Below are 15872 nucleotides of genomic sequence, written 5' to 3' on the forward strand. Positions count from 1 at the left end.
GCGGCAAAGACAAACACAGCTGCTCTTGTGGAGCTTACAGTCTTGGAGGAGCTACAGACGTGTAAACATTACAATACGGTGCAGTAAAGGCAGTGATGGGAGCACGTGGCAAAGTAGATGGTGGAAGGGAGAATTGTGGGAAAGCAGACAAGAGAAGACTTTGAACTACAGCTCAGAGTCATGGAGTCATATAAGGAGAGTCCTGGAGGGTTTAGCAGTGTTGCTAAAATGGGAGGCGGGAGGGGAGTAAAATCTAGATTTCCAGACAGGTAGGCTTGCTGAGCAGTGGCCCTGAGACCACCTGAAGGAGGTGACACAGAAGAAAAAAGTCAGCTTTCTCCCACAAAGAACCTGGGAAATGGACAGTTGGCCTCCAGAGAAGATAGCGACAGGGAGAAAGTTTAGGAAATGGCCTGTGGCTAGGGGGAGGCAGAAGTCTTTGCTCAGAGCTGAACATGGCTCCAGGGGACTCAGAAGATAGTTCGGGATTCATATAAGAAATAGTTCCTGAACACAGACTATGGTGAAGGCTCGTGGCTCCTGCCTTGCAGAACAGTGTAGTAGAGAAGACAAACATTAATGAAAATAATCTCACAGGTATATGTATACTTTTTAAAGTGCTGTGAAGAGAGGCACGGTATACTGTAAGTAGGAGTGAGGTCCAAGACTGGAAATGCGGCAAGAGATGAAGAGATCACCAGTGACAAGGGGAGGGAAGAGGGTCGACTAGGATTGTGTCTTGGACTTAGGATCCATGTAGCAGACACATTGACAAAGAGAACGGAGGGGAGGCAAGGACAACAAGACAGTCAGAAATTCCAGGGGCTTCCGGAGAAAGATTTCAAGAAGCAAGTGGTGAACCTGTGACTGCTTCATTTCTCCTGACCCTTGTTATGAGAACTCATGGACATTCATCTCCACTCCAGTAATTAAACTTGCCTCTTATCCTTCTTCCATCCTGTTGGCACACTTGCTATGGTCTGAACAGGCTTTGGTTCCCCAAACCCGTACAGATATTTAAACTCCCAAACGTTATGTTAATAGTTAATGGATGAAAGGTAGGAATGTGATCTACTGTGGTGTCTGGGGAGTGGGTTGGGAGGTCTTTAGGTCTCTGGCACATGCCTTAGAAAGTAGTTCTCATGAGAAGCTTGGTTACTTAAGCCAAGCCAAGTTCAGCCCAGTTCTCACTCTGCTTCCTGGCTGGCCATGGGATCATCCCCCTGTTGACATCTTGCCTCCCCAGAGGTCTGAACCTATGAGGCTACAGATCTTGGACTTTGAACCCCAAACTGTGAGCCAAAAAGAGCCTTCTTCCCTACTAAGTTGCTCCTCTCAGGTATTTTCATTAAAGGAAAGAAAATATGACTAATGCACCATTGATCTCTCTAGCCACAGCTGCTCAGGAAGTGTAGGAAGAAGGAACAAGAAGGGTAAGATGTCCGATTGGGCGGGAGTGCCTTATTCCATTCACAGTTTAGTCAGTTTTCTGTTTCAGTAAAATATAGGCTCTGTGTTTAATACATATGTAATCCATCAGAAGGTGTGCCACACAGGAGTAGATTTACAAGTTCCCACAATTTATAAAGTACAGTCCACTTCTGTACCAGGGCAGTGTTCACAGAAAGCAGTAGGAGAGGAGTCGCTTAGATGAGAGGTTACTGGCCCTGTGGCATTCAGGAATCCCAGAGACCTTCCTGTAGTGGCCATAGGTGTGGCCACCCTTGCACTGGGTGTCGGCCCAGGTATTGTCCTCCCACTGCTCTGGCCTGTCTGGCCTTGGCCTTCTGGGACATGGCCACAATACCTCCAGGGAAGCCTGAGCATTCCTCACACTGGAGGCTTCAGATGCTCCAAGAGCAAAGTGGTTTATGCTTTGAATCCACCTGTTAGCAAAGGGAGTTACAGCATCATTCCAAATGGTTAATTGTAACTACACCTAACAGGTAGGATTACGCATAGTATTTCTTTCACTGGGCATCTATGTATTTTCTAAATTCCTTCAGTAATCATGGATTACATGGGCTATAATGAAATGAAGCACATCTTAAGGGTTGGTTAAAATGAGATTACCTATAAAATGATTCTTCTCCACCTTAAGTGAGAAACAAGCCCTGCGTTTCTCTCTTCTCTTGCTCCATCTGCTGTCACTCTGTGTGGAGGCTGCTTCTCTGTTTCCATGCCCTTCTTCCCTCACACACTTAGCACTTGTCCCTGCAGCTGCCCTCTGGGCTGTTGGTCCCCTTGTCCTCCCCCGTGCACCTGCACACTGCAGAGAAGGCAGGTGGCCAGGGCTGTGCCTTTCTTGCCTCCCCAGAGCCAACAGCCCAAAAGAAAAGTTGGTCTTAATAGGCAGAGGCCCCCTGTGTCTTCATACTCGATCAGCCATATCAAAGGAAGTAATTCACATTTATCAAACATCTCACAGATGTGACACCCATGAGATTTTCAAAACCCCTTCATCGATTTGCCTCCCCCACAAGAGCCCTGTGAGGTAGGTCGGTTTCATTCCCTTCTACCAGTGGGGAACTGGAAGGACTGACTCAGGGAATGTGGAGCCCGGTCTACATGGAGACCTCCAGCCCGTCTTTCCCTTGAAGATGCTTGACCCGCAGCATGATGGGCAGAATAGCTGTGCTGATGGACAGCGGAATCGACAGCTCGGAACAAACGAGGCCCCAGGATGCAGCGAGACAAAGCGCTGGGCTGGCAGAGCCTGGCTATTTCTGACTTGCCCTAGTTAGGGGCTCCCTTCCCAGGATGGTTTTATAACCACAAGGTCGTTTGATGTTTTATAATGTGACATCCTCAGTTTTTCAATTCTTTTTGTGCCTTGAGGAAAAGTGAAGGGGAAGCTCAGAAAGTCTGCAGTTTCAGCTTGCTCGATGTCCCTGGTCTGTGTGTCCCGACAACAGTTACATCTGCAACTTCTGGCAAACAATGGGTTGGAAGGGTGTTTCCACATTTTCCATCAGGACGAGATCATACCGACACAACTGGGGCCTGGGAAAATAAGAACAAGTACGCTGTCAATGAAGTAATAAAAATACCACATTCCAGTTAACTAAGTTGTACTCTATCTTTAGGATATTAAATTACTGAACAGGAGCCACGCTGTGGCATGAGGGGTAAAGCCACCACTTGCGGAGCCCGCATCCCATTTGGGTGATAGTTTGAGTCCCAGCTGCTCCACTTCCAAACCAGCTTCCTGCTAATGTGCCTGGCAAGGCAGTGGAAGATGGCCCAAGTGCTTGGGCCCTGCACTTATGTGGAGGACCCAGAAGAAGCTCCTGGCTCTTGGCTTCAGATTGGCCTAGCTCCGGCCATTGCAGTGATTTGGGGAGTGAGCTACCGGGTGGAAGGATTTCTCTGTGTCTCTCCCTCTCTCTCTGTCTGTGTAGCTCTGCCTTTCAAATAAATAAATAAATCTTAAAAAAATACATTGAGCAGTTTCATCTAATTATATGGGAAAGATCTTCTGATAAAACATCAGCAACAAGAAAGCAGGATGTAAGATTTTATTTGCCACCCAAATTTAACTAGATTTAACTAAATTTAACTAGATTTAAAAACAATATTAGAAAGAAATAACCAAAAATATTAAAAGTGCTTGCTTCTAAATAATGACAATATGGGTAACTTCTGCTTCCCAATACTTTCTGTACTTTCCAGATTCACTTATATATATGTTTGTTTTTATTTTTTTTGAAAAGCCAAGCAACAGAGAGAGAGACAGAAATAGATCTGCCATGTACCTGTTCACTTTCCAAATGCCCTTAATAGCCAGGGCCATATAAAGCCAAACCCAGGATCCCAGAACTTCATCCAGGTCTGCCGAGTAGGTGGCAGGGAGCCAAGTACTTGAGCCATCATCTGCTACCTCCCAGGATGTGTTAGCAGGAAACTGGATCAGAAGCAGAGAAGCTGGGACTTAAACCAGACACTCTCATATGGGATGCAGGGGTCCCAAAAAGTATCTTAACCAGTGCTACCTACCCCTTCATATTTTTTATAGTGAACAGCAGTTATTTGATAATCAGGAAAAAGATATTTAAAATTCCACTGTTTTAAGATGTGATGACCATCCTCTTAGAGGAGTCTTGTACCATTAAATACTTTAGAGTATCCTAAACCTTTGAGAAAAAGGGATTTATAAAAATGAAGAACCAACTGCTCGCATCATTTCCTTCCTCTGTTCTCAGATCAGATGCTAGGGCTATATGGTATAATAGCATTTGTCACAAAATAAATACCAGCACAGGTCTGCTCTGTACGTAAAAAAAAAAATATATCATTCTTCCTCTTCCTTTCCTTCTCCTGCTGCACATAACACTCACACACATGCACAGTTGTCTCTTTTTTCTGAACCAGTTGGAAATAGAGTGTTTATTCCTTGCTCCTTAATATTTCAATGCTGGGGCTGGCATTGTGGTGTAGTGGGTTAAGCCACTGCTTAGAATGCCAGCATCCCATATCAGAGCACTGGTTCAAGTCCCAGTTGCTCTGTGTTCCATCCAACTTCCTACGAATGTACCTGGGAAGGCAGCAGAGTGTGGCCCAAATCGTTGGGCCTCTGCCAGCCACATGGGAGGCCCACATGGAGTTTCTGACTTCTGGCTTCAGCCTGGCCCAGCCCCTGAATTTTGCAGCTATTTGGGAAATGAACCAACAGATGGAATATCTCCCTCCCTCTCCAACTCGCCTTTCAAATAATTTTTTTTTTTTTTTAAGATTTCCTTATTTATTTGAGAGGAAGAGCTGCAGACAGAGAGAGAGAGAGACATAGAGAAAGGTCTTCCATCTGCTGGTTCACTTCCTAGATGGCTGCAACAGCCAAAGCAGAGCCAATCTGAAGCCAGGAGCCAGGAGTTTCTTCTGGGTCTCCCACGTGGGTGCAGAGGCCCAAGCACTTGGGCCATCCTCTGCTTCTTTCCCAAGCTATAAGCAGAGAGCTTGATCAGAAAAGGAGCTGCTAGGATACAAACCAGCTTCCATATGGGATGCCAGCACCGCAGATAGAGGTTTAGCCTACTACTCCATAGTGCCAACCCCAAAAATGAATCTTTAAAAAAGATACCAAAGGGGCCAGTGCTGTGGCACAGCAGGTTAAAGCCCCAGCCCGCAGTGCCAGCATCCCATATGGGCACTGGTTCAAGCCCTGACTGCTCTAATTCTAATCCAGCTCCTTGCTAATGTGATTGGGAAAGCAGTGGAGGATGGCCCAAGTCTTTGGACCCCTGCATTCAGGTGGGAGACCTGGAAGAAGCTCCTGGCTTCAGATGGGCTGAGCTCCAGCCATTGCAGCCATTTGGGGAGTGAGCCAGCGGATGGAAGACCCCCCCTTAACTCTGTCTTTCAAAAAAACAAAAAATAATAATAAAAAGAGTGTATTTCCTAACAGGTACGTTCTCAGTATAGTTATCAAATTTAAGAAAGTTAATATTGATATAAAACATTTATACTGACAATGGAATAAAATATTCTGAATTTTCTATACCCTTCCCTTTTTCCCCTAAAGAAACCTTTTATTTAAGGAAACAAACTTCATCATTTCTTAAGTACAACTTTAGGAATATAGTGATTCTTCCCACTCCTCCTCTTCCTCCCTCTCCCATCCCAAGGCCCATTCCCCACTAAGATCCATTTTCGATTAACTTTATACACAGAAGACCAACTCTGTACTAAGTAAAGAGTTCAACTATTTGCATGAAAAAAAAAAAACAAAGACAACAATAGCAACAACAACAAAAAAACCCTGTTCCTCAACAGTCCAGACAAGTGCTGTTCAAAGTTATTGCATCTTGAAGTTAATTTTACGTTTTTTCTTTTTAGAAACATGATTAACTTTAAAGAAGCACCAAGAATGATACATCTTTTGCAAACACTTAGACATAATTTTGTGGACAGAGGTCCTGCATGGGAAGTTCGTGCACAGTGACTCTTGTTAATTTAACAATTAACACTCTTATGTATGAAGTCATGCACATGAGTGCAGACCTGATACTCTTGACTTGAGCTGCTTAAGCAATGGAAGCCTTTTGACTCCACAAACTCTGTCAGTATTCAGACAAGGCCATCAGCAAAGTGGAAGTTCCCTCCTCCCTCCAGAGAAAAGTACATCCTTCTTTGATGACCCCTTCTTTCCACTGGGGTCTCACCCATCAAGATCCTTCTTGTAGTATATCTTTTGCCACAAAGTCTTGGCTTTCCATGCCTGAAATGCTCTCGTGGGCTTTTCAGCCAGACCAGAATGCCTGAAGGGCTGATTCTGAGGTCAGAGTGCTATTTAAAGTGATTGGCATTCTATGAGTCTGCTGTGTGGATTGCTTCCCATGTTGGAGCATTCACTCCTTTTTAATTCTATCTATTATTTTCCAACCACTCAACCCTATCCACCTGATCACTTTAACACTTAAGATAGGGGCCAGCGCTGTGGCTCACTTGGTTAATCCTCCACCTGTGGCGCCGGCATCCCATATGGGCACCAGGTTCTAGTCCCGGTTGCTCCTCTTCCAGTCCAGCTCTCTGCTATGGCCTGGGAGGGCAGTGGAGGATGGCCTAAGTGCTTGAGCGCCTGCACTCACATGGGAGACCAGGAGGAAGCACCTGGCTCCTGGCTTCGGATCGGCATAGCATCAGCTGCAGCAGCCATTTGGGGGGTGAACCAACGGAAGGAAGACCTTTCTCTGTATCTCTCTCACTGTCTAACTATCTGTCAAAAAAAAAAAAAAAAACCACTTAAGATAGTTGATAGTCCTTTTAGCACAAGGCTTTGTTTTATCAGTTTGCCAAATTACACAGTTTTCTTTCTTACAACACTATCAATTGGCAAACCATGTGGGTGGTTAAGAGTTACAAAACTCTTAGCACATAACATTATTTTCTTGGATTACTGGGCCATTTTTATTTAAGCCCATATCAGTATTATTTTCTTGGATTATTAGACTGCTTATTTTTAATCAAGACTCTTTTTGGAAAACCCCTAACTGTCTTCATTGTGAATGATGGAGTGCCGCTAAAACATTAGACCAAGCAGATTGGGCAGTACTGAACATCTTTGGAAAACATAGAACTTGTAAGGTAGGCATTGTGGCAAAATGGGTTAAGCTGCCACCTGCAATGCTGGCATCCCACATAGGCACTGATTCTAGTCCTGGTTGCTCCACTTCCAACCCAGCTCCCTGCTAATGCTGCTGGGAAAGCAGTGGAGGATGGCCCAAATCCTTGGGTCCCTGCATCACATTGGAGACCCGGATGAAATTCCTGGCTCTTAGCTTTGGCCTGGCCCATTCCCAGCCGTTGTAGCCATTTGGGGAGTGAACCAACAAGTGGAAGATTGATCTCCCTCCCTCTCTCTCTCTCTCTCTCCCTCTGTAACTTTGCTTTTCAAATAAATAAATATTTTTAAAATTGTTTTTATTTTTAATTGTTTTTAAAAAATTTATTTGAAAGGTACAGTTAGACAGAGAGGGAGAGACAGAGAGCTCTTCCATCCGCTGGTTCACTTCCCAAATGACTGCAATGGCCAGGGCCGGGCCACACTGAAGCCAGGAGTTAGGAGCTTTTTCAGGACCTCCCACATGAGTGCAGGAACCCAAAGACTTGAGCCATATTTCTCTGCCTTTCCTAGGCACGTTAGCAGGGAGCTGGATTGGAAGTAGAGCAGCTAGGACTCAAATCAGCACCCATATGGGATGCCAGCATTGTAGGTGGCAGCTTTACCTGCTATTCCACAACACTACCCTCCCCAAATAAATCTTTTTAAAAAAATAGGCTTGTTCAAACCCTTCCTTCAGCGCACCTCTCTGGATGGGCAAGCGACCTTAACTTCATTCGGAGAATCCTGAGCTTGTACTTTGGGCCTATTACAGATCCTGTAGAGAACACCAAGGAAATTTCTGCCACTTTATCCAGATCTTGATTAAATCTTGCAAGCAGACTCACTTGATGATATTTCTCAAATGTGGCTGGTTCACTGGAAGGGAGAAATAATATGTAATTTTAAATAGCTATAGAGAATGAAGTGGGAAAATTAAGTTCATGAGCTAGATGCCACACATACCCCATTCCCACGTAATCCTATCATCAATCAGATGGCCCCTTCCTAAGATGCATCTCCTCTTACCTGGGACCTGGGGGCAGTACTATGTAACCACTGCCTCCCCCCACTTTTTTCTTTTAATATTTTATTTAATTCTTTGAGAGGCAGAGTTACAGGCAAAGAGAGAGAGAGAGAGGGAGAGGGAGAGGGAGGGAGGGAGAGAGAGGTATTCCATCTACTGGTTCACTCCCCAAATGGTCGCAATAGCCAAAGCTGGGCCAATCCAGAGCCAGGAGCTTCTTTCAGGTCTCCCACGCAGGTGCAGGGACCGAAGCACTTGGGCTATCTTCCACTGCTTTCCCAGGCCACAACAGAGAGCACTGGATTGGAAGTGGAGCTGCCAGGACATGAACCAGCACCCATATGGGATGCTGGCGCTGCAGGTGGAAACCCAGCCCACTAGGCCACAGTACTGGCCCCTCCCCTTTTTGAAGCTAATAAAAGCCCTGTGAAGGGGCTGTTTCTCTCTCCTCAAGGACCCAGGACAAGCAGAGCAGGGTATGAAATTCCCTTTATCTTTCCTGGCCCACTCTCCCTAAATGAACTCATGGGCCTGCATATTCTTCTCACTTTCTTTTTCTTTTTTTTTACAGGCAGAGTGGACAATGAGAGAGAGAGACAGAGAGAGAAAGGTCTTCCTTTTCCGTTGGTTCACCTCCCAATGGCCGCTGCGGCCAGCACACTGCGGCTGGCGCACTGCAGCTGACGCACCGCACTGATCCAAAGCCAGGAGCCAGGTGCTTCCTCCTGGTCTCCCATGCAGGTGCAGGGCCCAAGCACTTGGGCCATCCTCCCCTGCACTCCCAGGCCACAGCAGAGAGCTGGACTGGAAGGGGGCAACCGGGACAGAACCCGATGCCCTGACCGGGACTAGAACCCAGGGTGCTGGTGCCGCAGGCAGAGGATTAGCCTATTGAGCCGCAGCGCCGGCCTCTTCTCACTTTCTAAATAAACCTTACCATGCTGCAAAAATAAAATAAATTAATAAATATAGAGAGCTAATGAGAGAATGCAGTTTTGCAGCCTGCGGATCACTGGGAAGCAGGTAACCAGTTGGTCCCTTAGCCTGCTCTAGGTGATCTTCATGGGCAAAGTCTGCTGAGTCCCAAGGACTGCATAAGTAAAGCTACTAAGCCTTACGTGGCATGAGAGGTATGCTGCTAGTGACTGCCCGCTGTATGCTCGACAGTGGTCTCATCTTGACACATCTGTCCAGTCCCCTGCAGCATGCTGCAAGGTGGGATTGCTCTCCTTACTTACTAGACAGCAAAACATATTTGCAGTGCAACACTACTTGGATAATAGGGCTTAGATGTAGCAGCACAGGGATTCAGACCCAGTTCTGCATTGCTACATGCATATGTATATGCATAGGTCAGGAACTAGGCTTGCTCTAGACATTTGCTCTTAGTTTGGGGGTAGCGTGGGTGTCAAGAGGTTTATCACCCCAACCCCACTGGAATCGTGTCTCAGGCCCCTGGAGTTCAGAAAGGCCACAAGTAAAATTAACACAAAAGTACCCAGATTTTGGTTTCTAAAATATTATCTCCACTAACAGGAACCAGGACTCCTGGGAGAAATGATTGATTCCAGGGCTGTGTCAGAAAAAATGCAAAGTGAACTTGGAACAACCCGTGTGCCAGAAAGTTAAGAGGTGCTTCAGAGAGTGATGGAAATGTCCCAAAGGTGGCAGGATCACCACACACTCCTCAGGAGGGCTACTATCAAGATAACAGGAAAAAACGAGTGTTGGTAAGCATATGGAGAAACTGCAATCCTTGGGTGTTATTGGTGGAATTGGAAAACAGGGCAAATGCCAAGGAAAACTGTGTGTTGATAGCTGAAAAAAGTTAAAAGAATTACCATATGACCCAGAAAGGCTACTTTTGGAAATATAACAAAAAAATTATTGAGAGTCTTGAAGAGATGTCTCCACACCCCCATTTATCACAGTTCTACTCAATGATAACCAAGAGGTAGAAGCAACTCAAGTGCCCCATCAACAGATGATTATTATACAGTATGCACTGTGGACATACAAAGGAACATTATTCACCCCTATAACTGAAGAAAACCCTGTCACATGCACGAAATGGATGAACTTGAGCACATTATGCTAAGTGAAATACGTGATTCCCCTTCCATGAGCTATGTAAGGCAGAGTCTGTACAAGGAAGTACTAGAGCCTAGGGAGGGGAAAAGGGAAGTGTTCTAAAGAGCGTAGAGTTTCACACTTGCAAGAGGAGAGAGTTCTAGACAATATAACACACTTAACACTACTGAATTGGACACCAGAAAAAGGTTATGTTGGTAAAAATTTTATGTTATGTATTTTACCACAATAAAAAAGAACAAACTTTCTAAAAAGGACACAATAATGAGTGTTGGCAAGGATGCAGAGACTCCTGTATCTGCCAGTGGGAATGTAAAGTAGTAGAACTGCTTTGGAAAACAGTTTGGTAGCACCCAAAATGTTAGCTATAGAGTTACTGTATGACCCAGCAATTCCTAGATGCATTTCCAAAAGAAATGAAAACATGTCCCTACAAAAATCTGCATACACATGTTCATAGCAGCATTGTTCCTTTTTTTTTTTTAAAGGCAGAGTGGATAGTGAGAGAGAGAGACAGAGAGAAAGGTCTTCCTTTTTGTCGTTGGTTCACCCTCTAATGGCCGCTGCGGACGGCGCATCTCGCTGATCCAAAGCCAGGAGCCAGGTGCTTCTCCTGGTCTCCCATGCGGGTGCAGGGCCCAAGCACTTGGGCCATCCTCCACTGCCTTCCCGGGCCATAGCAAAGAGCTGGCCTGGAAGAGGGGCAACCAGGACAGAATCCGGCGCCCCAACCAGGACTAGAACCCGGTGTGGCAGCACCGCAAGGCGGAGGATGAGCCTGTTAAGGCACGGCGCCGGCCAAGCATTGTTCCTAATAGCCAGAAATCAGAAACAAGCCAAATACCTATCAGCTGATAAATAAAATGTGACATATAAGAAGTCATCAGAACTTCATGGAAAATGCATGCTATGAAAAAGATATATATAGATATCAAAAAATTTTGCACCAAAATAAACTTATCATCTAATTCTATCTTTTCACAAACTGTTTAAGATACCCTTGTATACATTCAATGGAGTATTATTTGCACACTAAAAGGAATGAAATATTACTGTGTTAAAATCTGAATTAAACAACACAGCTTAGTGGGAGGGATATAATGAAGTGAAAAAGTATAGGTGTTGAGTTGGAGAGATCTGCTTCTGATTGCAGCTAAGCCACAATGACCAGTTGTGTGATACTGGCAAGTTCACTCAGCCTGTCTGACCTCAGTTTGCAGATTTATAAAATAAGTGGATTAGTGTTGCCTCACTGCATTTCAGTGGGAGTTGCATTGGCCGATGTATACAACATGCTTAATTTAATAAACAAATGATTTTTATTTTTGTGATCCAAGGTCATCAAAAATGATCTCCAAGCCACCCACCCACACCTGTGTACATGCTGAACCCATAGACAAAATTGCCAGTTTCAGCTGACATCTTTTTGTTTTTTTAAAGATTTATTTTATTGGACCGGCACTGTGGCTCACTTGGTTAATCCTCCACCTGCAGTGCTGGCATCCCATATGGGCGCAGGGCTCTACTCCCGGTTGCTCCTCTTCCAGTCCAGCTCTCTGCTATGGCCTGGGAAAGCAGAAGCACCCGCATGGGAGACCAGGAAGAAGCACCTGGCTCCTGGCTTCAGATCGGCACAGCGCTGGCCGTAGCAACCATTTGGGGAGTGAACCAACGGAAGGAAGACCTTTCTCTCTGTCTCTCTCACTGTCTATAACTCTACCTGTCAAATAAATTTAAAAAAAAAGAAAGAAAAAATATTTTATTTATTTGAAAGACAGAGTTACAGAGAGAGGTAGAGACAGAAAGAGAGGTCTTCCATCTGCTGGTTCACTCCCCAAAAGGGCCGGAACTGAGCCCTCTGGCAGATCCGAAGCCAGGAGCCGGGAGCTTCTTCCTGGTCTCCCACGTGGGTGCAGGGGCCCAAGCACCAGAGATATTCTCCACTGCTTTCCTAGGCCATAGCAGAGAGGTGGATTGAAAGAGGAGCAGCTGGGACTAGAACCGGTGTCCATATGGGATGCCAGAGCTTCAGGCCAGGGCTTTAACCCGCTGCGCCCCAATGCTGTTCCCTCAGCTGACATCTTATTTAGTATTCTGGTTATAGCCAAGAGACAGCCGAAGTGGCTGATAAAACAATAGGCCCCAGGAAAATTTCCTGAGGAAATGAATAAAAGCCTCACATTCCTTGCTTAAAGTAAAGGATTTCCCTCCCCCTTTTCCTGATTATAAAAATAATGGCTGGAATGGGCCAGCACCGCGGCTCACTAGGCTAATCCTCTGCCTGCGGCACCAGCACACCGGGTTCTAGTCCCGGTTGGGGCGCCGGATTCTGTCCCGGTTGCCCCTCTTCCAGTCCAGCTCTCTGTTGTGGCCTGGGAGCGCAGTGGAGGATGGCCCAGGTCCTTGGGCCCTGCACCCCATGGGAGACCAGGATAAGCACCTGGCTCCTGCCTTCAGATCAGCGCTGTGCGCCGGCCACAGCGGCCATTATTGGAGGGTGAACCAACGGAAAAAGGAAGATCTTTCTCTCTGTCTCTCTCTCACTGTCCACTCTGCCTGTCAAAAAAAAAATAATGGATGGAATGAACATATTATATATATAATATATAAAAAATATAAACCATCAGAAAATTGAAAAGCTGAAAACAACAACAAATAAACTCCTATTCCTTCAACCCAAAGGGCAGTGTAATATTTTAGCATGGATTTTTCATTTATTTAATTGTTGAGCTAACATTATACTTTATGATTTTCTACATTTTTAGTTAGCACATTATCAACATAAATAATGTTTCATAAGTGACTTCAGTGTATGCATAACATTCTTTAACATGGGAATTTTAAAATTAATCACTTTCTCATTGTTCAAATTTTAGGGTACTTTCCATTTTTATTAAGAATACATTTTCTGGGGCTGGCGCTGTGGCACAGTAGGTTAATTCTCCACCTGTGGTGCCAGCATCCTATATAGTCACCGGTTTATGTCCTGGGTGCTCCTCTTCCAATCTAGCTCTCTGCTATGCTTAATTTTTAATATTAATTTAAAACAATATTAATTTAAAAACAATTAATGAATATGCAACATAAAAGTACAAGTCAGGGCCAGCACTCTGGCGTAGCAGGTAAAACCACCACCTTCAGTGCTGGCATCCCGTATGGGCCCCAGTTCAAGTCCCGGCTGCTGCACTTCCAATCCAGCTCTCTGCTATGGCCTGAGAAAGCAGTAAAAGATGGCTCAAGACTTTGGGCCCCTGGACTGCATGGAGACCCAGAAGAAGCTCCTGGCTCCTGGCTTCGGATCAGGCCAGCTCTGGCCGTTGCAGCCATTTGGGGAGTGAACCAGCGGATGGAAGACCTCTCTCTCTCTCTTCTCTCTCTCTCTCTCTCCTTCTCACTGTTTGTAAATCTATTTTTCAAATAAATAAAAAAAATCTTCAAAAAAAAAGAAATTACATTTTATGAGTTTCAGAAATATATATATTATTCAGAAACACAGACATGTATATTTATGAGGTATAAATGCCATTGCTGGATTTTAGGGTGTTTCTATTTTTATTGAGAATTTTGTACCAAACTGATAAAATTTTTATTTCAAACTCATTTTTATTCCAAACTTATAAAATTCTCAATAAAAATAGAAGTACCCTAAAATCCAGCAGGGGCATATATACCATATATACATATATATGATTCAGAAACATGTATTTATGAGTGTACATATGAAGACTTTCAAAAGTTTCTGGAAAATGGAATTAAAAGTATCTTGGTGCAAAAAAGTTTGAAATCTATTCATAGTTTTTTGTTTTTTCGGTGTTTTGGTTTTTTGTGGTTTTTTTTGACAGGCAGAGTGGACAGTGAGAGAGAGAGACAGAGAGAAAGGTCTTCCTTTTTCTGTTGGGTCTCCCCCCACTGGCGGCTCCGGCGGGGCGCTGTGGTCAGCACACCGCGCTGATCCGAAGCCAGGAGCCAGGTGCTTCTCCTGGTCTCCCATGCGGGTTCAGGGCTCAGGGACCTGGGCCATCCTCCGCTGCACTCCCGGGCCACAGCAGAGAGCTGGACTGGAAGAGGAGCAACCGGGACAGAATCCGGCACCCCGACCGGGACTAGAACCCAGGGTGCTTGCGCCACAGGCAGAGGATTAGCCTAGTGAGCTGCGGCGCTGCAAAAATCTATTCATAGTTTTCTACAATATATATTTCCCTCGAATATGTTGAAGACCTTGCACATGTGTGCACAAAAATAGATGTACATGTTTTATGTTTATTTATATTATGAGCTAATAAAAAAAATAGAGGTATATATGTGCCTTTTTGCCTTTGGGGTGAGATTGTTGGAGGGGATAGAGCAGTGACTTTATTTATTTATTTGAAAGACAGAGTTACAGAGAGGCAGAGGTAGAGACAGAGACAGAGAGAGAGGTCTTCTATCTGCTAGCTCACTCCCCAAATGGCTGCAACAGCCAGAGCTGGGCTGATCTGAAGCCATCTTGGGCCATCTTCTACTGCTTTCCTAGGCCATAGCAGAGAGCTGGATTGGAAGTGGAGCAGCCGGGACTTGAACCGGTGCCCATATGGGATGCCGGCATTGCAGGTGGTGGCTTTAACCACTATGCCACAGCGCCGGCCCTGACTTGTACTTTTATGTTGCATATTCCTTTATTGTTTTTTAATTAATATTATTTATAATTGATCAATCGTATACATTTATGGGGTACAATGTGATGTCTTGATTTGTATGTTTAATGTGGAATGATAAAATCAGCATATTCCTTTATTGCTTAAATCCTTACAGCAAGCAAGATGACTTTTGCAATTAAATATTTCATCAAAGGAAGTAAGAGGAGAGCAGGGCAAGGGAGGGAGGGAGGAAAGCAAGTCCCCGGCACCAATTCCAGTTATAAACAGCCTGGGAGTGGAGACCGACTGGACAAGCAGCTTAGAAACATATGCCCTTCATCTTCTGTAGGGCAAGCAGTGCAGACCTATAAATAAGAAAGTAGGCATATTTGGAATCTCTGAGCTAAAGGGAAAACAGGAAACTGCAAACTATTGTAGTTCAACTTACTGACTGATTTTGGATTCTGTGGTGTTTCCAGCTTCATCTCTCAACTTGATTGTAATGGACCCTCTTCTGATGCTCTTGTTCCAAGTTATAATATCCACAAAATAATGATACACTGCAAAACAGGGAGAGAACAGGGTAGGAGAGGAACTCCCAGCTGCTCCCTGGAAAGGCTGATTCCTAAACCCATCTCCCTAATAACTGAGTCCCTTTGGTCTCTTTGTTCCTCTGCAGAGATCCAGGGCAGAACTTCCCACTATTCCTTTCTCTTCTGTTTGGTAAAAATAGCAGAAGGGACAGCAGAGTTCAATGGTGTCCAGTACCATACTCAGGCACCACAGCCAAAGCAGTGTTTCTGCCTCATTGACTGATGTCTCAGGGCCTGCTGCTCAGTATGATTGGTTCACTTCAGTTCTTGCCTGGTTTAGGATAAACTGATGGCCACGGGAGACCCTGCATGACTGACAAGGTTTTCCACAGTACAAGCCATGTCAGCCACCCCACCTGTTTCCCTCCTGTCTTTACTGGCCAGGCAAAACCACCTGCCTTTCTGTACTGCCAAGCTCTCTCTCGGTCCTGGACCTTCCCCCACCTGGA

The 15872-nt window shown here is 45.0% G+C and overlaps 1 protein-coding gene across 3 annotated transcripts in view; it reads right to left on the bottom strand.

The window, feature by feature from the left end:
• Nucleotides 1-24: 24 nt before the first annotated feature.
• The window catches only part of LIPH (lipase H), a 47842-nt gene continuing 31994 nt past the window's right edge, over nt 25-15872 (bottom strand). For 2 of the 3 annotated variants that reach the window (XM_062210904.1, XM_062210894.1), the window contains exons 8-10: nt 15279-15390; nt 7802-7975; nt 25-3003 (exon numbers count right to left, since the gene is read on the bottom strand). In XM_062210904.1, coding sequence (XP_062066888.1) covers nt 2916-3003; nt 7802-7975; nt 15279-15390 — 374 coding nt within the window. In that variant the 3' untranslated portion in view covers nt 25-2915. The remainder of the gene's footprint in view (nt 3004-7801; nt 7976-15278; nt 15391-15872) is intronic. The other variant, XM_062210912.1, reaches the window with a different exon arrangement.

Source organism: Lepus europaeus, chromosome 2 (assembly GCF_033115175.1).
Source record: "Lepus europaeus isolate LE1 chromosome 2, mLepTim1.pri, whole genome shotgun sequence".
NCBI classification, from domain to species: Eukaryota; Metazoa; Chordata; class Mammalia; order Lagomorpha; family Leporidae; genus Lepus; species Lepus europaeus.